The sequence below is a fragment of the Capsicum annuum genome, chromosome 1 (assembly GCF_002878395.1).
Source record: "Capsicum annuum cultivar UCD-10X-F1 chromosome 1, UCD10Xv1.1, whole genome shotgun sequence".
In the NCBI taxonomy this organism is placed as follows: domain Eukaryota; kingdom Viridiplantae; phylum Streptophyta; class Magnoliopsida; order Solanales; family Solanaceae; genus Capsicum; species Capsicum annuum.
Window position 1 is genome coordinate 215,807,575 of NC_061111.1, and position 22,342 is coordinate 215,829,916.

Genomic DNA, 22,342 nt, shown 5'->3' on the forward strand with positions numbered 1-22,342 from the left:
CCCCTATTCTCTTCGCAGAAAATTCTCATCAATGGAGCCTTAGCTAGTTAATTAGTTTCCATTTCTTTGCATTTTATTATTCCTGTAATTTCATCTCAGAAATAGCCCTTAATTTTTTATTGTTTGATCGAGATCATTACAAGACTTAGCATATCGTCAACAAATAAAAGTATCAATCATCACTGGGAATGAATACGGTACCTTTCGTGCAGCCAATAAACCTAATTGCAAAGGAAACAGATCAGATTGTTTTGCCAATGATCTTCTGCATATGTTTTAGGTTGGTTATACGTGATTTGAGTCGAATAAGACAAGTACTTCCGGTCAGCACGTCTTGGAAATTTTTGCATTAAAAGTGGAAAAGTCCCTGGTAGCAATTTAAAAAATATGATTTTTATTTTGATAAACACTAATTTATAACCTACACTGCAAAAAATGTCCAATAGCGTCTACTATTCCTGGAAAAACATTAATGAATAGTTGATATTACAATAATAGCGTACAAGGAAGGAAGATACAGAGAAGCTAATAAAGGAAAAGAGCTGCCAAGAATGATAGAGCTCAGAAGTTGGGTGGTTCTCATCCATTGAATAACTTCCTGAATGGCCCGTCCTTCCGATCTTTTGCAGCTTCTGTTAAAGCGAGGAATCTCTTAAAGCCTGTTGTAGCTGCACCTCTTCCAAGAGCAGCTGCTCTGGTCAGCACATCTTCTCTTGAAATGATAGCCCCAGGTGATGATGCTGCATTAGTTATGGTCGGTGCTATTGAGGTGTTTGGAGTAGATGTTACAACTGAAGAGGCCATAATGGTAGGCTGAGAGATGCCTGACCCACGTTTGTTGAAGTCATCCAGTATGCTCTGCTGATCAGCTTTTTTCAGGCCCTGAAATCACAAAGTGCATTCAAAATATTGTGACCAGATGAGAAAAGCATGAAGGAAATAGAGCAAACCGTGTATCTCTCATAGCAACCACGGAGATAACATTTTAGATTTAGAATTCTGGAGAATAAAATGAATAGCAGAACCTTAAGCTCTAAAAGACGCTGAAACTCTGTGAGCGTTCCCTCTGGAAGCAGCGCACAGTATGTATCCGCCACAGAATCTATTGGAGACAGTATGACCTGTTTAAATAAAGTTTAACTCAGTATACTATCCAGAGGAAGGAATACAGGAGCCTCACTTCAGACTATAATTCATCAATTAGGCAATTACTGACCTTCAATAATGCTTCTGCTTTGCTCATCTCACGACTCACAAATTTTGAGTAGCTAGCAGCTCCTGCTGTCTATTCAAAATACAGAAGTTCAAGTAAGTTTAAGCAAATGTTCTTGTTTTGAACTATTGTACCATGGGCACTCAGAAACTTAGCAAGAAGTCTTTTAGGGTTTGTTTGGAAAGCCACCTGGTAATTGGAATTGGTGTAATTACTATAGTAATTACATAGCCTAATAATTACAATGACCTTTTTGTTTGTCACACTGTAATTACAGTGCGATAAGTGTACTATTTAGTTGCACAAGTGTAATCATATGGCTATATTAAATTTTTAAAACAAAAGTTAATTATATAAAATTAAAAATTTATATTAGGGAAATAAGGGCCTTTATAAATGATATTAAATTAAATAATTAAACTATATATTGTCCTTTAAAGATATATTAAGTAATAAAAATATGTTCTTAATTAATATTATAAAAAATTAATTGGTTTATATTTTTAAATTAGTATATTTTAATTAAATTAATCATAAAAATTAAAAGTACAAGATTCAAAGAACATTATGAAATGCATGTTTGACAAAAAGATTAATATAATAAATATAATATCATAAAATTATTAAAACATTTGACAAAAAGATAATCTATCAATTCTAACTAAAATAAATGGCTTGCAATATAAAATATCAAGACAATACAACTAAAACAAATGAAACTGAAGATATAGGGTAAGCTCTAAATTCAAAACAAAAAAGTTAACATAATATTCTTATATCAAATTTAAACATAACGTACATAAATATGATGTAAAAGAAAAGGAAAACGTAAGTCTATAATCTTATTCAACAATGAATTCTACTTAAATTTAAAAATTAGAATACTAACAAAATTATGCTAAGTGAAAAAAAATAATAAATAAATAAATAATACAAGCAATTGCATAGAATCACATGAAATAAAGGTTGAGAATGAGAAGTAAGGAAATGAAATATAAATAATAAAAATAAAAAAGAATTTAAATTAATAGAAATAAAAAGAAGAAATTAAAAGGTAACCAACGTGTAATTACACCATGCAATTACCAACCCCCCCCCCCCCAAATACCCAATTTTGAAGCCAGAATCTTCACTAAAGAGGTTCAAAATCAAAAGTAGGCACATGAACTAGCCGAAGGGGGTTCAACACCAATTATATATACATAAAAAATAATTTTAATCATGTATAAATAGGATAATTCCACCGAAGAAGGTTCGAGCGAACCCCCTAACCAAAAGGTAGGTCCGCCCCCTGCAATTACCTGCTGAGCAATTAATTACCTGATCAACCAAACATGCCAGAAAGTATAATTACACCCAATTACACCAAATCCAGTTCCTAGAATGGCTTTCCTGGAGCCAAAAACTACACGAAGACGACCTCAGTGCACAAAATAGTAGTGGTGGAGAAGGATTTAGATATATTATTACTGTTTTTTTCTGTAGCAGTGTATTTGCATATTCATCAGGAGACTGAATATTTCAAATGAGTGTCGGTCATCTTTGTCTATTCCGCTTTCTAGGATCAATCATATTCAGTTTCAGCTATGAGCCACTTTATTTCATCAAAACTACAAATTACCTCAGGAATAAAGTTTAAACATGCGGTTGCCCCCAAGTATAGAAATGGAAATGTTAAAGAGGATGAGAGTGCTAGTGAAAAATGTCAGTCAAAAATTCATTAAAACAGAAGAAGCAAAAAAAAACAATGAAGGATCCACACTTCTGAAATGCTTGCAATCTTACTTGTTTACCCAGAGAAGGAATTTCCAGCAAAATAGTCTTTACTGCTTGTGTATCCAAAAGCATCTGCAATAATGTCGTGGCAGCTCTATTAAAACTACATTAAGATGATCAACATTTGATACACTACATGGATCTGACACAGCAACACTTATTAAGCCATGCACCAGTGAACTCAAGCTGCTCCAGTAGTTAGAGTGCCAGCTTGGCTCACCCAGTCAAGATCTATGCTGATGAGAAAAACTGTATAGCTGAAGTGATGATAGTAAATCAAGATTATCAGTACTTGCTGTGCTCCAGTCTCTGATAGCTGTTTGCATTTGAAGATGTTATGATAGAACCGTGGACCAAGAGATGACGCAAGCTGCATAATGATGAAAACATGAGTTCAATGTTTGAGAAATGGTGCAGAGATCAAGATATTTACACAGATAAGGCATGGATATTTTTATTTAAAATAAAATTTTCCGAAAATAAAAACTATTTTCACCTTATCCAGGAAGAATTGGAAATAAATGGGAGAGAGAAGACTTCCGAGCACTGGAATGCTACTCGTAAGGATCAAATTTATGCCGTTCACGTAGCTGCAGGAAATTTACAAGCTTTCAAAAAATCATCACAAGTATTTCTGTTTGAAGGTGGCATTGTACGACATAATTAACATACTCTGACTGATCACCAACACTTTCAAGAGTACTCCATGGAACCCGACTCATCGCCGCCATTTCAGAGTCAAACTTTGTTTCGATTCCATGCACTAATGTAATCAATGATTTTGTAATAACTGCTGAAAATTCATCCTGAAAATGGATTTAATGCTAAGCAGTGAAACCACATAAGTTTATCAATCAAACCAATACAGCATGTTCTACCTGTACTTCAGACATATCCACTCCATCCACAAATTGAGCATCAATCAGTTTTGACACATTATCAGCCAATTCTCCGCACTGCGAACACGTAAACACGATAAAATGGAGTTTGGTGAGAGTTTGAGGAGACAGCAAAAAAGAAAATGACATTATTTGGGAATTTCTTTGTGAATTTCCATGACGAATGTTCCTCATCACCTTAGCTTATATTTAAATTTCATTAACCTTTACCAAATAAAAAATGCACTAAAGAAGGTCACATAGTTCTGCACCTTTTCCCATCGTTGGTTAAAGGGATTCCAATTTAGTACATAGTACTGGATATGTTGTTAAATTAAATAAATAAATCACCCATACAAGGAGAGAACTGACCGTTTTGTGACAATACTCTGCAGTATTTACTATGTAGCAGATAACCCTTTCATCCTTGTCCGAAGTCTGGAGATAATATTTCATCGGTAGAAAGTGGAGCATTTAGTAGCAGAAAAAGATAGCCAAGCTTCCAGGTGACAATTGACACTATACCTTTATCTGTCCTTCGATTCCAGTGGCAGCTGCAACAATTCCTGTACCACCCTTTGGCAATCTAGCGAAGAGCTTTGTAGCATAAGCCTTAAGAACTTTTTGAAATACCTATTACAAAGAGATCAACAGTTTTAGTTAATGTAGACCCTTCGCCTAGCTCACTGATCCAGAAGTGTAAAGCCTCTGCACTCAGATCAGTTTTGGGTCATTACATACATGAATATATTCAAGAGGCCTTGTAAATTTCTGCAAATGAATTACATAAGGTGTCATTTCAAATTTAGAAAGGCTAAGGTTCTAACCCGTTGTTACTGTTAGAATATGAGTAAGAATAGGAATAACATATAAAATCCTACTTGAAAAAGGATTGTAATGTAGTGTCCTATTAGGAAAAGGATTGGAATGCATTGTCTATAAATTGGGCCTCAATGTAATAATGTAGTTACAACAATTCAATAATATTTTTCTCTTATATTTCTCACATGGTATCAGAGCTTCCACGATCTTGGTAAAGAATCAAAGAGTTTCCACTGCCGGCGGGCGGCTATGATCCATATATGTCGCCCGTCTGGCCAATGATTATGTTAGCAAAAGTTGGGTCACTGACTCACTGTGTATCTTTCTAGTGACTATTTTCTCATATCTTTGCATAGCACCATGCATCTATCCGGTAACTACTTTTTCATATCTATTTTCCTTAGCACCGTACTTCTTTTCGGTGACTATTTTCTCATATCTGATTTGTGTAGCACCGTGCATCTTTCCGGACTACTGTCTCATATCTGAGTTGCATAGCATCATGCATCTTCCTGGTGACTCCTCAAATTTAATTTATATAGTTCCGTACATCTTTCCGGTGACTCCTCGGATCTTTTTCAGCAGGATCGTGCCATCATTCCAACCCTGCCCATATAATTTCTCTTTTCCAGTAGGATCGTGCCGTCATTCCGACCCTACTCATATAATTTCTATTTCTCAATAGGGTCGTGCCATCATTCCGACCCTACATATATTTCTCTTTTTCAGTAGGGTCGTCTCATCATTCCGACCCTACCCATATACTTTTTTTTTCCTCAGATTGTAGTCACTTTACGGCCATCAAATCTAATAATCCGGCGTGTGAGCGTGTTTCGGCTAAGTTTCCAGTGATCCGGTGACTTTCATGTTCAAGATCTACTCGTCTCTTGATTTCGAGATGACCCGTATATTTTATACCAGTTTTCGGCAATTTTCCAGCGACACATCGACTTTACGGCAATATTTACTACTTTTCAGATCATTTTTTCAGTTTGTTCCATTTCAATTGAGGTCTCCCAGACGTCCAAAGCAGTCCTTATCAGTTTTCTTGCAGATATCTTCACCAAGTCCCTCACCAATTCTCATATTAGTTGCATCCATAACAAGCTTGGTACATATGTCTTCTATGCACCAGCTTGAGGGGGAGTGTTAGAATATGAGTAGGAATAGGAATACCATATAAAATCCTACTTGGAAAAGGATTGTAATGTAGTGTCCTATTAGGAAAAGGATTGGAATGTATTGTCTATAAATAGGGCCTCAATGTAATAATGTAGTTACAACAATTCAATAATATTTTACTCTTATATTTCTCACAGTTATCAATGTGTTTCACAATCAAATGATGGCACCGGACATTTCATTTGTATGTCAAAATCGATCAACTCTCCTCATCAAAACCATAATTTAAGAGCTGATAAGAAGCTCTCTCCATTTATTAATTTAAGAGCTGACAAGAAGCTCTCTCCATTTATTATATACTTTTATCAAATTTCACAAACTCAAGACAGTATACTACGCCAAGAAGCAAAAGCTATCATATAATCTAGAAAAGGCACCTTAAAGAGATTAAACAGTGTCTGGTTTCTCGTCAAAGCACTGCATCGCTTCAAGCTCCTCCTGATGATTACAAAGACCTTAAGAAAACAAAAGGAAACAAGCTAGTGCAATCAGAACAGGTGAGATGAATCTAACTACCATAAAGCTCACACAACAACTTTTAAGCATCTTCTTGAGCTGAATATTAGAGCCATAGAACATCATCTTCATCTGGCATAACGTATTCATCACGTTGAGGCAGCGTTATCAAAGGCGCGCTTAAGCCCCGAAGCGAGGCTTAAAATGTGTTGAGTGCTTCGCCTAGCTTTATGTGCGCTTCACTGTCGTCGTCAAGTTTTTAAGGCATACTTTTCCTTGCCAAGGGATCTCTTTTGAACTTAACAATTGATATTTCACTTTATCGTAATTATTTTTCAATTTCTTTATTCACATATTAGTCATTCATGCTTATAATTATTAATCTTGGACAAACATAATATTTGCATTTTTTCTCCCTTTGCGCTTTTTTTTAATTGAAGCCCACGCTTTTATTTGCGCTTTGATCTTTAAGCCCTAACAGACCTTAGAGCTTTTTTGCACTTTTCGCTTTTGATAACACTGCGTTGGGGGGGATTAGAAGTGATTAAACAGAGGGTTAACCAACATTCAACAATGTACCATTTATGCAATCATATTGTCTCTATACATTATGCAATGTTTCTGCAATCATATATGCTCTACTGATGATGCAGCATTACTGATATGGGAGCTCAATAAAAAACATAAAATAATCCCAAAAACTATTTGAATTTCGCTGATGGGCTCCTGATGCGGAACTACCGAAAATACTGAATACGTTACCTTAATGCTGCTAGACAAAATATTAGTCTGACTTCCCTCCTCAATTTCCCATGTCTCTTCCTAAGTATGAGACAAATTTTTAATCAGTATGGGAGATCTACTTAAGGTGAAGTAACACAATGAACAGTACTTCTATTGACACTTGTACCAGCATTTCTTTCTCCAAACTGTCCATAAGAGTTTTCTCTTCCAGCTCTATATAAACTGACAAGTGAGGTTCAAAGCATGAAGAGATGATGCCTCGGAAATTGAACTGACATGCAACAAAACATAATATCATTCACCTGCTTGATATCCATAAAAAAACCAGACTGAAAGGATAATGTTTAATGTATAGAAAGCAGAACAAGAAAACTTTGGCCAAGACTATTAAGTCACCATGCTAGCAGAGCACCAAGTGGTGTTCCATAACGACATGTCCATAAAAATACAATTTTAGAGATCTATGAGTGCACTATTCTGCCTTCAATTCATTGCAGTTATCTGTATGCAGTAAATATGCTACTGTAATTTCCATCTCAGAATTGAAGCAGTTTTCTGATACCAGCAGCTCTGTAGGAGGTTAAGACTATCAACTTATTAAAATCTGACTAAAAGAATATGTCTTGTGCAGAATGCAAATATGATTAATGAAAGGGAGGATTCCCATCACCATATCAAAACTCTGCAGTTTCATCCCTCCCTCCAGTCAAGGAATGTGACAGAAGATCAAGATGGAGATAATCATGCATCTGAGTCTAACAAAATCCTAGTATGGCATTTTCCTAGATTTGAGGCTTAAAACAGCGTATTACTCGAGCGCACAATGATGTGGGCCTCCAATCTTAGCTAAGTGAGTAAGGGAGGAAATACAACACCAATAACCAAGATTTTCAAGAAAGTAGAAAATACATACACCAGCTCCTGGGACTGATGCATCTTTTTCTCCATGTAGTTCCTGACAAAACACGCAAGGCAATATAAGCGACTGTACAAACTAGCATTATCAGATCCACCCTGATGTTACAACCAAAGAAAGAATCTCAAACACATACTTCATGTTGACTACCATCATGGGCAGCAAGCTTTTTCTCATACTTTTTCCGAATGTCTGAAACTGTCTGACTCTTGTTTCCACTCATTTCTGTTTCTTCATTGTCATCTACAGCATCTTTACTGCGGGTTCCACCACCAAATTTCTCTGCTAACTCCTCTTCAAATTCCAAAGTGCGCTGCAGAGCCTAGAAGTGCACCCACAAGAGTTTCAAAACAATACAAGCGAAAACCGACATGAAGACAAATGCTGAAGTAGAATAATATGAAAAAGACAAAGCAGTGAAGTTGCTTTATCAGCTTCCAAAGTCAACATAAAGACAGATATCGAAGTATAAATAATATGAAAAAGCTAAAACAGTGAAGTTGCCTTTTCAACTTCCAATCAAAAGTAATTTTCTTCTGATGTGTGATTTGCGATGCCTCTGCCAATATTGGAGGAAAGAGAACTTCCCGAAAGGATAGAGAAAAAGTTGTCCCTGTGTTTGTACTTTATACTTTGTTTTACAAATGGGTGAGGGAGTTGTTGATTGATAGACGACTGCAGATTTGGTAGAGCATAAGGGGTAAAGTAAATATCCATGAAGATTTATCATGATCTACCATATTCTAGATTTCGGAAGGCTCGGTAACGTGTGGTAGCAATGATTAATCCATTTAGTAAAAAGAGTTAAATGGTCGTTTATCTCGAGCATCACATTAATTCTTTTTTGATAACCGTGGTGTCCGGGCAAGCATCACATTAAATAATAAAGAAGGATTTGAAGAATAGAAGAGTGCTAAGAAGTAACGAAGGAAATCTGAAAAGCCATAGGTGAAATTTTTAAAACAACTTGTTTCAACAGCTAGGGATGGGGAGAGAGGTGAAAAACAAGTATAAACTATACAAAAGCAAGATTCTAAACCCTTTTTATAGAATAGGATTGTGCCTACTATCCTACATGGAAAAGGAGTTAGGATTGTAATTTGTAGGAATCAGTGAAATAATTAATCTATGAATCTTAATAATTTCTCCTGACCCAGACCCCACTTTGTGGGAATATACTGGGTTTTTTGTTGTTGTTTATTAATAACATTTCCAGAGCCTTTACTCTCACATGGTACCGGAGTACGGTGAGAATCTGGGAAAGAAAGTGTAATACCCCAAGTTTTGGGCTCTGAGATTTCTGGAGTACTGTCAACACTGCCCTGGCAACGACTCAGGTGACGAGTCATTATCACTCATCACGAGTCGTAGGGTGAGACTCGTGGTCTCACCGGTGAGTTGCTTAGGCCTTGGTCTTTTGACAACGAGTCCAAGGTACGACTCGTTAAGAGACGTAACGAGTCGTAGGGAGTGACTCGTTGCCTCAATAGTAAGATTGCCCTAGGTTTTTGCCTTGATCACGAGTCGTGATGTCAGACGAGTCGTGATGTCAGACGAGTCGTGATGTATGACTCGTGGTCATAACAGTGAGGTCCCAGGCTTTTGACCCTCAGGTCACGAGTCGAGGCAACGACTCGTGGTCGGACCTCACGAGTTGTTACCTGAGTCATACCGACTAGGCCCAGCTTTCCTGCACGTTTTTATTAAGGATTTTTTGGTCTTTTTCCTTCCTTTACACTTTACCCACGACATAAAAACATTCCAAGGGTCCTTTAACATCAGTTAATCAAAAAAAAAACTCTTTCCTCTCAAAGTCCCAAGTCAAGTCAAGAGAAAACTAGGATTTTCAAGGAATTCAATCTTTAGGCATCAAACTCCGGATTTCTTCTAAATTCTTATGTGTTTCGGGCATGTCTCTCATACCTAAACCTATATTTTTCATTATGGCATGAATTGATTTAATAATCATGTGGTTTAATTGTGGTATTGAAATTAGGTTGAGGGGTTTTGATGGTAATCACTAGAATTGTTTCCCCGTGGTTCTAAATGCATTGTTATACTTGTGAGAAAATATTATTGAATTGTTGTAACTACATTATTACATTGAAGCCTTATTTATAGACAATACATTCCAATCCTTTTCCTAATAGGACACTACATTACAATTTTTTTCCAAGTAGGATTTTATATGGTATTCCTATTCCTACTCATATCTAACACTCCCCTTCAAACTTGCATAGAAGACATATGTACCAAGCTTGTTATGGATGTAACTAATATGAGAATCGACGAGGGACTTGGTGAAGATATCTGCAAGAAAACTGATAAGGACTGTTTTGAACGTCTAGAAGACCTCAATTGAAACGGAACGAACTGAAAAAGTGATCCGAAAAGTAGTAAATATTGTCGTAAAGTCGATGTGTCACTGGAAAATTATCGAAAACTGGTATAAATTATACGGGTCATCTCGAAATCAAGAGACGAGTAGATCTTGAACATGAAAGTCACCGGAAACTTAGCCGAAACATGCTCACACGCCGGATTATTAGATTTGATGGCTGAAAAGTGACTACAATCTGAGAAAAAAAAAAGTATATGGGTAGCGTCGGAATGATGACACGACCCTACTAAAAAAGAGAAATGTGTAGGGTCGAAATAATGGCAAGATCCTATTGAGAAATAAAAACTATATAAGTTGGGTCGGAATGACGGCACGATCCTACTGGAAAAGAGAAATTATATGGGCAGGGTCGAAATGATGGCACGACCCTATCGAAAAAGATCTGAGGAGTCACCGGAAAGATGTACGGAACGATGTAAATTAAATCTGAGGAGTCACTAGAAGGATGCATGGTGCTATGCAACTCAGATATGAGATAGTAGTCCGAAAAGATGCACGGTGCTACGCAAATCAGATATGAGAAAATAGTCACCGAAAAGAAGTACAGTGCTAAGAAAAATAAATATGAAAAAGTAGTCATCGAACAGATGCATGGTGCTACGCAAAGATATGAGAAAATAGTCACTAGAAAGATACACAGTGAGTCAGTGACCCAACTTTTGCTAACATAATCATTGGCCAGACGGGCGGCATATATGGATTATAGCCGCCTGCGGGCAACGGAAACTCTTTGATTCTTTACCAAGATCGTGGAAGCTCTGATACCATGTGAGAAAATATAAGAGAAAAATATTATTGAATTGTTGTAACTACATTATTACATTGAGGCCCAATTTATAGACAATAAATTCCAATCCTTTTTCTAATAGGACACTACATTGCAATCCTTTTCCAAGTAGGATTTTATATGTTATTCCTATTCCTACTCATATTCTAACAATACTTTAATTAATAGTTTGGGGATGAATTAGGGCAATATAGAATGGTTTGAAATGGGAAACATGAATACGTATTTTGACTTGGAATTAGCATTAACTTCAACCCACTTTTGATACAAGAACGACCTATGAAGTGCTAAAACAGCCCACGAAATGGCACAAAACAGTCCACTATCACGAGATGAACAAGCAACACAAAATGGAAAACAAGATGACTATAACTAAGAAAATAGATAGTGAGACATAATGTACTACACGTTATAGGCACTAAGATGTATATTGAACATCAAAATACAAACAACATGAATACAAGACACCTACACTCTTACGGAGACCTCAAGGGAATCGGAACTCTCAAGCAACCACCGTTTCTAAGCAAGTTAACAACACAAGGACTCCACCTAGCCAAACACACTCAATGAGTTTACAAGATATATCATCAAAGTTCTAAATGACAAAATGACCTAATGTTCTATTTATAGACTAGGGCAACACTTATTACAAAAATGACCAAAAGGCCCTTAATGAGCCCAAACAAAGAGGTGGCCTTGTAGTGTACTCCTTGGACGATTTTGGAGTGTTGGGACTTGTTCTCAACACTTCAAAGCTTGTTCCTTGGATGGGCAGCCCCACAAGTTCGGGTCTTCACTCACATCTTCATGTCCTCGTGAGCTAAGATGCCTCTTTGACCCGTATCATCCTCCTCTCCTTAGAAAGGATTCGTCCTCGAATCTGAACCTTTCAAAACAATAGGAAGGACAAGCAAACAAGTTCCTCAAGGTATAAGGGTTAGGATTAGTGTAATCAATCATAGCATCTTGCCAAGGTGGCTCAAACTTCACATACAACCAAACATCCCTCTTACCCAAAAACCCTCCCAAGAAAGAATAAATTAGGCAACCCACATAAGTATGACAAAAAATAAGGAACAAGAGTTGCTTATCAAGTGGAAAACTTAGACTCTTCTTGGAACAACAAATAAGCTTGAAAGCCGAGATAGGCAAACTATACATTCCATGCACATTCAAGTCATTCCAAAAGACATCATCACCGTATTTCAAATGATCACTGGGGTCAAATGGATGGAGTGTCCATGGGAATGGGTTTGGGACACTTCCCTACCCCAATACTACTACAATTACGATCAAATGTTCCCTCTATACTCGCATGATCTACAACAAAAACAACTAGAGGGTCGTCCTTAGTCAATCGGCCAACATGTTCAACATCACTATTTTCACACACAAGTTGGTCTTCATGACTTACATAAGACAACGTACTATCACTTGTCACAATGGCTTCAACACTAGGTGGATCAACTAGTGTATCCACAATCTCAAGTTGTACATTATCATCATAAAATGAAGGCACATTCGGCTCACCTAAAGACAAACTATCATTCACACTTAGTTGGTTATTAGCCTTATTCACTAGAGTGCAAAAGTTAGTTAGATTACCTAGTAGCTCATGTGGAGCTTGGCCACTCACGGGAATTGGATTAGGAAAGCTTGGATGCTCTATCAAGTTATCCAACTTCTTGCAAATAGAGCTCTCCGTCCTTTCTATTCGTCCTTCCATTCTATCCATTATTCTTTTCATTCTTTCCATTCGTCCTTCCATTCTCTCCACTTTCCCTTCAAAAGATCCCAAGCGGCTATCCATGACATCAAGCTTTGCCACGATGGATTTAAACCAACTAGGCATTTCACCTTTATCCGCCATTGTACCTATCAAGAACTACTAAACAAACAACACAAAAACAGCAAACACATTAAAGGTTAGCAAAAATCAGTCCACAATTCGTCTCAAAACAATCCACAATCTCTCAAGCTCACACTTTTGAAGTATTCACTCTATTGTTCTCACAAGTGTTGATAACTCGCTTATACTCCAATGAGGTTACTTGGTCCCAAATTGTGGCTTGAGGTCGGAGTAGATTCTTGTTTGAAATAACTCAAGAAATGATGTTCAAACTTGGACCAAAGAAAATACTACGACTTAAAAACGAGAAAAGCACACAATACAACGCTTAACACGAAAGAAAACGTACTCAAAAACTAATCTACAACCAAGTAGGTATTTACTAGTTTGCTAATTAGCATGAGAATCAACAAAATTGAAACTAATGGAAACAAGAAAGTGAAACTAGAATATCCAATGCTCTTGAGCTCTTTGATGACATGGCACTTAACTATTGGATGTTGGAATGTGGTTGAAGTTGAAAATTTTTGTTTCAAGAACCTAGTTGTTCAATTTCATGTATGGAAGAGGAGAATTTCGGCCAAGATATGGGATAAAAAAGGTCTAGGCTCCACTTTCAAGACTCATAAAGTCTTTCACCTACTTGCACCAAAATGGCAAGACAAACTTTGGAGGTCTTTGTCCCCCTTTCCACTTTTAGCTTGTCTAGAAAAATTGAATTTACTCCCTTTTGGTATGAAGACTTTTGGGAGGTCTTTTGTTCTTTTTCCCCTTTGGTGATGTCTTGAAAGTTGTTTCAAGACTAACAAGAACCCACATTCTCTTCCCTTTGAATTTGGATCAAACAACAACCTTTTACAAGACTTCTTCAACACAAAACAAGAACTCCAACAACAACAACAAAACCATCCACTCTTCCTACAACAACCTGCAATTTTTTTGGCTCAAGAACTTGTGTTAGACCCAAGTAGTGTTAGAGAGAAAGAAAACCAACACAAGAAACAACAAAGACAATCAAAACAACACCTAAATCTAGACACAAATTCGGCCAAACAACAACAGCATTTCGGCCAAGACACCAAACCCATAAAATAACTTCTTTTTGTGAGATTTTCGACCTTGGACACCTCTTCTACTGTTAGAAAACAAAGATCTAACACTACAACATACAAAACACACAAAAATCACAAGAAAACTAGGCTTCAAATTTCGGCCTAAGCACTAAAACGTGGACAGATTACTATTTTTGAGTTTTTCAGATTTTCAACACTTTTTTTTTTAGTGAACAAGCCCAAAATTGATCTCGTGGGAACGAAATCAATGAAGGCTCTGATACCAAATGATACGAAAACGATCTACGAAGTGCTAAAACAGTCCACAACACAAGGAGAAACCGAGAGCAAAATAGAGACAAGTCACGGCAACAACGCAAATATACGAGATAAAGAAGACAAGATACAAACATACAAAGTGAAATAAGATAAGGGATAGGCAAGATGACATAAGATCTTACGAAACAATGAGAACCAACACGTGTATTGAACAAAGAGACCCTTAAAGTCGCAATAACCAAACACCAATCTTCTTACGGTGACCGCTAAGGGAAGCAACTCACCTCAAGAACCACCGTTTCTAAGCAAATGTCAATATTGGTTTTTCCAAGCCCTAAACTACAATAGCTTTTCCAAGCCCTAACTAAGACTACACTAAGGTGTTCTATTCTCAAAGAGCGGACTTTCAATGTTTCAATATTTCATCATTCATAAAACTAGTAAGAAAAGACCTAAAAGAGACTATATATAGCCTAGCTTATTACATGGCAAAATGACCAAGACACCCTTAATGACCAAGGGGTGGCCTTGGTGTGTTGGAAAACACTATGAATTGTCCAAAATTCCCTTAAGGCTAAGTGACCAAAATGTCCTTAATGAAGGGAGCCAAAATCGTGAACCAACAAAGTGTGATCCAACCCAAGAGTCCTCAAGTCTTCAAGGGTCCAAGCAATCTTCCACACTCGGGTTTGTCCAATGGCATGCTCATAACAACCCCTCCAAGCATGATCCCGTGCCCTCCATACAACCAAAGCTTGATTCTTCACGTAGTCACTTCGAAGGATATCATTGAAAGATAAGGCGGCCATTTGACTTGTATCATCCCCTTTCTTGAAAAGGATTCGACCTAAAATCCGTACCTTGCAAAACTAGAGAAAGGACAAACAAACACATCATCCTCATGGCATGAGGGTCGCCAAGGCGACACATACTTGGATTATAACCAAGGATCCTTTGAAGGGAATATTAAAAACTAAATGAAAGATGTACAAAGGATTTGGTTATGGGATTTTTCATCAAGAGCTACGCTTTACTTGTCATGTAGACCAAGCAACAAGTTGGGTGCACCAACATTACCATTTCTACATTTGGCACCGGGGTCAAACGGGAAAAGTGGCCGGGTCTAGACAATACTTCCCTTTCCCGTGGTCTCCACCCAATCTAAACGGCACTCTCTCTACAATAGCATACATATAATCCAAAGCAAGTAGAGAGTAGATAAAGGTATCACTCAAATCGACTTCTACTAGGGTGCCCTCATGTGTGTACTCACTACTAATTTCCCAACCATCACCATGAGTACTCTCAACAATAAAGTCACACAAAGTAGAAGAAGGAGTAGCTTCCAAGACCACACATTCCTTGCCCTTAAGAGTACTCTTATCTTCCAAAAAGAGATTTCCATCTTTAGGAGGAGGAAGACTGTCACACCATAGTGGGTTAGTATATAGGCAATAGCCTCCAAGGCAAGCTATACCATCATCTTCACCACTAGGCTCCGTAGGAGTGTTTATATCATCTTCAAACAAGACATTATACCTAAAGAGTGCATTATCCAACCCACGAGCAGATTTGGAACAAGCAAGTTCCTCACTCTCTAAAAGATCAATATCGAGTTTCAAGGAGGTTTCAAGCACAAGATTACCCAAAGAGAGCTCTCGGTTCACTCCTATTTCCTTGACCAACATTTTCAAATTCTTCACTCACTTGAGATTCATTAATCATATCACATATAACCTCAAGTGGTGGGCAAGTTTTACACACAAGTTGGCCAACACAATTTTCACACGACGATGTACTTCCATTCAACACAATAGTTTCAACACTAAGTGGACACAAATCGACCTTACAAGAAGAGTCAATTCGGTCATCTATAGGATCAACTAGTGTATCCACTCGCACAACATGTTCATCATCCACAAATGGCAAAGAATCAATATACTTACATGTAGGTAAGCTACTACACACACTCAACGGCTTATTAGCCACACGATCATCATTCACATGCACAAAAGTGTAAGAGTTAGATATTTTACCTTAAAGTTCATTAGTATGTTCGTCTTTACCTTGGTGTAAAGGTCCATCAAGAACTTGGGCAGCAACTTCCTTCGGGAAGCTCTCATAGCAAGTTGTTTGGATAAGAGGAATTAGATTTTGATGGAAAAGCTTAGGTAACAATTGGCGTATAATTTCAATGTGACGTTGCATATCTTCAAGATTGTCATTGATGCGATCACACGTGGCCTTGAAATTATGGGCAGCCATGGTACCTAACCCAAAAAAAAAAAAAAAATAAACAAACAAGGTTAGTAGTAAAAGCTCCGCACCAACACTCGTAGACACTCACTTTTGTGATCCTCACAATTGGAGCGGTGAATATTGAAAGTTGATTATACTTCGGTATTCAATAAGATGTCAATTCTACTTAGCGGCCAGAATAGATTCTTGTTTGAACGACTCAAGACACAAAACAAAAAATTCTACTTACGAACTTGAAACAAAAAATTACGACGAATTAAAAATGAGAAAAGCACACAAATAACGAAGACACGACAAAAACAAATTCAAAAACTAATTCACAATCTAGTAGGTCATTACTAGTTGCTAATTAGTACTATAATCAAGAAATGAAACTAACGAAACAAAAAAAAAAACTTTAAAATCTGAAATTTGAGCTTTAAGATTTTTTGGAACGTTGATGACGTGGCACTTAGATGATGTGGCAGTTTGGTGACGTGGCAGTTTGCAATTTGGATTGGTCAAATTTTTAATTTGGGAGAGTGAAAAATCAGCTAAGGGAGGGAAAGCACAAGACTTAGAGCCTTTTTCAAAATTCAAGAGACTTTGACTGTCCTTGCACCTTTTTGGCAAGACACCTTTTTGAAAGCCTTTGTCCCCTTTCCTCTTTTATTTTTTCTTGGTATGTGCCCTTACTCTCTTTTGGTAATGAGTCTTTTTGAAAGTCCTATTGTCCCCTTTCTTCTTTTGTATGTTCTTTGGGATATGTTTCAAGACTAACAAAAGACTACTCTTTTTTGTATGTTCTTTGGGATATGTTTCAAGACTAACAAAAGACTACTCTTTTCTCCACTCTTTAAGATCAAACCACACCTATTGAATGTTCTTGTTCAACAATAAATGATGAACATGAAGAACAATAAGAACAGTCAAAAGATTGAAACTAAACCAAATGAACTCCAAATTGAATGATTTTGGATTCGTTTTGCTCACGTTAAACTCCACAACACAACCACGCATTTTTTTCAAGCCACAATATCAACAACAACCCTTCCAATTTCGAGCTTCACCTTACTAGTTTCTTTAACCTTAAACTCAACAATGGTGAACAACTCAAAACCACCCGGATTAAGCTCAAATCCAAGATCTAGACTCACTTAGTGTTAAAAAACAAGAACCTAACACTAGAAACAAAACACAACACACTAAAATCTCCTAAATCTAAGTCTCAAATTTCAGCTCAAATACAAAAACGAGACAGATTTCTTTTTTTGAGATTTTTGGTTTTTCAACACTTCTTTTTTTTCTATTTTTTAACTAACAAACCCAAGATTGATTTTGTTGAAACAAAATCAATCCTTGCACTGATACCAAATGATACGAGAACGACCTATGAAGTGCTAAAACAGCCCACGAAATGGCACAAAACAATCCACTATCCCGAGATGAACAAGCAACACAAAATGGAAAACAAGATGACTATAACTAAGAGGATAGATAGTGAGACATAATGTACTACACGTTATAGGCACTAAGATGTATATTGAACATCAAAATACAAACAACATGAATACAAGACACCTACACTCTTACGGAGAACTCAAGGGAATCGGAACTCTCAAGCAACCACCGTTTCTAAGCAAGTTAACAATACAAGGATTCCACCTTGCCACAAGGATTTCACCTAGCCAAACACTCTCAATGAGTTTACAAGATATATCATCAAAGTTCTAAATGACAAAATGACCTAAATGTTCTATTTAGAGACTAGGGCAACACTTATTACAAAAATGACCAAAAGGCCCTTAATGAGCCCAAACAAAGGAGTGGCCTTGTAGTGTACTCCTTGGACGGTTTTGGAGTGTTGGGACTTGTTCTCAACACTTCAAAGCTTGTTCCCTGGATGGGCAGCTCCACAAGCTCGGGTCTTCACTCACGTCTTCATGTCCTCGAGTGCTAAGATGCCTCTTTGACCCGTATCAACTTTGTAATTTGAATTTTGGAACATGGATATATGCATGATTTTACTTACTTTTGGAACCTGGTATTTCATTAAAGGATAATGGAAAATAAAAAAAATGGATACGAAAGGCCTTGGTGGCTATGGTTTTGGTTTTTTAAATGGAACCTTGGGAGTCAAATTGAGTAATTGGTTGAGAATGGCATAATTAGATTTTGCTTGCAAGAATAATTGGTATGACGGTACCAAACAGTAAATGCCTTAAATATCTCCTGGGTTAATGGTTGGGATTATGTGCAAATGTTTTAATATGGGGTTAAAGGGAGTTGTGTAGCTCGCCCTCAAGGTGGAGGTCCCAAGAGACCAATACCGAAAACCACATTTGCCAGTGTGGGTTCTATATGACCGTGTGCATGGTTCACACATTATATATTTTTTTCAGATGGCTGGAGCCTTGGTGTCTCTAGCCATTCCTCGGATTTTCCCGATTCGTGCGGCTAACACGCAATGGGACCCCTTTAGCAGGGGAAGCTAAACCCATATAGCCCGTGGGTGCCCTCAAGACGGATAGAGCTACACAGTCCAAGTTAATATTTTAAAAATCTCATGTTCATGACCTTTTACCCTATCCCGACTTCTTATATATGTATAAATGTGATTTTAACTGATTTCTTACATGGAATTATTTTTTCACTTTTTTTGAGTTACATGCCAGTGCTTATCCCACTGACCATTCCTGGACGCTGCATCATTTCATGATGTAGGGTCCTAGAGTTTTTCTATTACCATGTGCAGCATTAGGAGGTACGAATATTGGTTGAGTTGTTGTGAAGTGGTGAGTCTCCATCATCCGAAAAGCTTTACCAGTTCATTAGGTTTCTTTTCATACCTTGGATTGGTCGGAGGCATGTCCCCACCTAGTTTGGTATTCGATTTTAGAGGCTTTTGTGGACAAGTGTGGGATTGATTGTTGTTTTGACTCTTCGCTTCAATTTGAGTTATCTTATCTAACTTACATATGGTTTGATTGTCTTCCGCTATTTATCTTGACTATGCACTATTGGTTAGGCTAAGGGGATAGTCTCCAACCCTCGGTGGGCTTGAGATACTCGACACGACTAGGCCTTGGTTCGGATAGTGACAAGCTTGGTATCAGAGCATGGTTCAGGATCTTTAGGCGTCCACAAAGCCGTGTTGAGTAGAGTCCATTTTATGGAAGTGTAGCGCTCACACTTATAAAGGAGAGGCTACAAGGCATTTAGGAATGTTTCCTTTCTTGTGTTTTAGTTCAGGCTGTAGAGTCTAGTGTCTTGAACTTCTCTAACTCCAGCTTACTCGCATTTCAAATCATGCCTCCCCGAAGATCTGATGCTCGTAGAAACTCTTCTGGAACCTCTGCCTGAGGGAAATATGGATGGAACTCGCCCTGTCTATGGAGTGCAGACCAAATCTAGGGTCCGCGCTCCTGATTGCACTGCCCCACGTGGAGTTCCTATGGTACCTACTGGTCCTACTCGGGCTGATGATATTCATGCCCAGACGCCTCAGGGAGATCTGTCTAATGCGGAGTTCCGCCAATCTATTCTACTTACTCTATTGAGAGCATCTTTGTCTTGCCAGTCTGATCGTGTTGGTTCTATTGCTCTTTCATCTTCGGGTTGGCCAATTTATGAGGTTGAATCCCCCAACCTTTACAGGTTCTAAGGTTGAGGAGGATCCGCAGGGGTTCGTTGATGAGATGGAGAAGATTTTCAGGGTGATGCATGCTACTAATTCTAAGGGTGTGGAGTTTGCTGCATATTAGTTGAAAGATGTAGCTTATCAGTGGTATGAGTGGGAGCAGTTAAGAGGTGATTATGCGGAGCTGGCCGAGTGGGATGAGTTTTCAGGTGCCTTCCTGGATCATTTCTTTCCTCGGGAGTTGAGGAAAGACAAAGTTGAGAAGCTTGTGAATCTGAAGCAAGGTAAGATGAGTGTGAAAGAGTATGCCTAGAAATTTCAACAGTTGTCCCATTACGCAGCTAAGTTGGTATCTAGCATGAGATCCGAGATGAGAAAGTTTGCTTCTGGGTTGTCCTGTGACTTAGTATTAGAGGGTAAGGCTGCAATGTTGAACAACGTGACTTAGTATAGGAGTGTAAGGGTGCAATGTTAAACAATGATATGGACATCTCAAGGCTTGGGGTTTATACATAGCAAGTGAAAGATAAGAAAAAAAGATAGGCACAGATGAGAGAAAGGCAGAATAAGAAGTTCAGATATTCAAAGCAGTGTGCGAATTAGCATAATAGTGGGAGAGATAGCAGACAATGGACCAAGAAGAAGACTTGGGAAAATTCTAATTCATATTCGTCGGTTAGTGCTCCCTATCCTAAGTCGTCCGGTGATCATCGTATTCAGGCTAGTAATGGTCCTAAGGCACAAGGTGCCCAGTCTCACGCCAGTGGAGCTCAGTCAGCCCCACCTTATCCTCCGTGTCGATTTTTGTAGACAACTTCACCGTGGTTATTGTGATGAGAAGAGGAACTTGTGCTTCAATTGTGGTCGGCGTGGACATATGCAGAGAAACTGTCCTGCAGCTAAGGTAGCCACTAGGCTAATAAGGTTTCGGTCGCCACTTCTTCGGCTCCTGCACCAAAGGGTGACATTTTTTTATTATTTTCTCTGAGTTACATGCCAATTCTTATCCCACTGACCATCCTTGGACACTACATCGTTTCATGATGTAAGGTCCTAGGGTATTTTTGTTACCCTGCACAACATTAGGATGTGTGGATATCGGTTGAGTTGTTGTGAAGTGATGAGCCTCCATCATCCGAAAATCTTTACCATTTCGGTCGGTTTCTTTTCATACCTTGGATATTGTTAGTTTTCTTTGTCATGGTAGGGGCATATGTCCCGACCTAGTTTGGTATTTGGTTTTAGAGGCTCTTGTGAACCAGTGTAGGATTAGTTGTTATTGACTTTTAGTTTCCATTTAAGTTATCATATCTAACCTATGGTTTGATTGTCTTCAGTTGTTTATCTTGATTATGCTCCGTTGGTTAGGCTAAGGGGTAGTCTTCGGCCATCGATGGACTTGAGATACCCGGGCGTTGGTTCAGGTCGTGACAGAAAGCTCAATCAGACAGTTGTCGTGTTTCAATTATCGATAACCACGAGGGTTGTTTTACATCTCTCTCTAGATGGGTCTTCTACGAAATCTGAAACCACCATATGTTAGAGAAAACTCTAGAATGGAACTCCAGAATGAAACCCCATAAAACTATTCTGTTAGAATCACCTTATGGACCTACATCTCCGGCAGCAAGTCTGTTACACGCATCGGGAGCGTGAATCTTTTTCAGCCATATTCTGATGAAGATATTCTTTCCCTAGGGTCATCTAGGAATTCTAACTAACCTGTGATATTTTTCTAAAGATTTCAATTGTCGAAACCCTAGTCCGGCCACTCCAATCAATTTTCCAGCGACCTTTGCTGAACTCAAGACGACAGCAGCTTTTAGACCTTTTTCCAATAACTTTCAAGAATATTTAATAGTATTTGTTGTTAATTGACAACCATGTCCTTTAGGTATGACAATTTTGGCACCAAAAACATAGGAATTGAAAGTTCCAGCCCTATGATCACTTTAGAAACATTAATGAGAAATCCAAACTAATTAACTTGGGCTTCTTTGGTTGTGTTGTAGTGCAAGGGTCAAGGTGTTCGACATCACTTAATGAAAAGGTCTAGTTGGTGAATGAAAAAGCAAAGGCTAGTGAAGTAGATGAAAATTCCCAAGC

At 38.0% G+C, this 22,342-nt stretch overlaps 1 protein-coding gene across 3 annotated transcripts in view; it reads right to left on the bottom strand.

The window, feature by feature from the left end:
• Positions 1-377: 377 nt before the first annotated feature.
• The window catches only part of LOC107847838 (vacuolar protein sorting-associated protein 53 A), a 59,351-nt gene continuing 37,386 nt past the window's right edge, over positions 378-22,342 (bottom strand). Inside the window, exons 11-25 of one of the 3 annotated variants that reach the window (XM_016692379.2) lie at positions 8,124-8,309; positions 7,985-8,026; positions 7,238-7,342; positions 7,090-7,149; positions 6,249-6,326; positions 4,393-4,500; positions 4,240-4,305; positions 3,868-3,945; positions 3,662-3,795; positions 3,486-3,579; positions 3,282-3,359; positions 2,999-3,061; positions 1,217-1,285; positions 1,026-1,121; positions 378-882 (exon numbers count right to left, since the gene is read on the bottom strand). In XM_016692379.2, the coding sequence (XP_016547865.2) occupies positions 580-882; positions 1,026-1,121; positions 1,217-1,285; positions 2,999-3,061; positions 3,282-3,359; positions 3,486-3,579; positions 3,662-3,795; positions 3,868-3,945; positions 4,240-4,305; positions 4,393-4,500; positions 6,249-6,326; positions 7,090-7,149; positions 7,238-7,342; positions 7,985-8,026; positions 8,124-8,309 (1,560 nt within the window). In that variant the 3' untranslated portion in view covers positions 378-579. The remainder of the gene's footprint in view (positions 883-1,025; positions 1,122-1,216; positions 1,286-2,998; positions 3,062-3,281; positions 3,360-3,485; positions 3,580-3,661; positions 3,796-3,867; positions 3,946-4,239; positions 4,306-4,392; positions 4,501-6,248; positions 6,327-7,089; positions 7,150-7,237; positions 7,343-7,984; positions 8,027-8,123; positions 8,310-22,342) is intronic. The other 2 variants (XM_047408905.1, XM_047408907.1) reach the window with 2 other exon arrangements.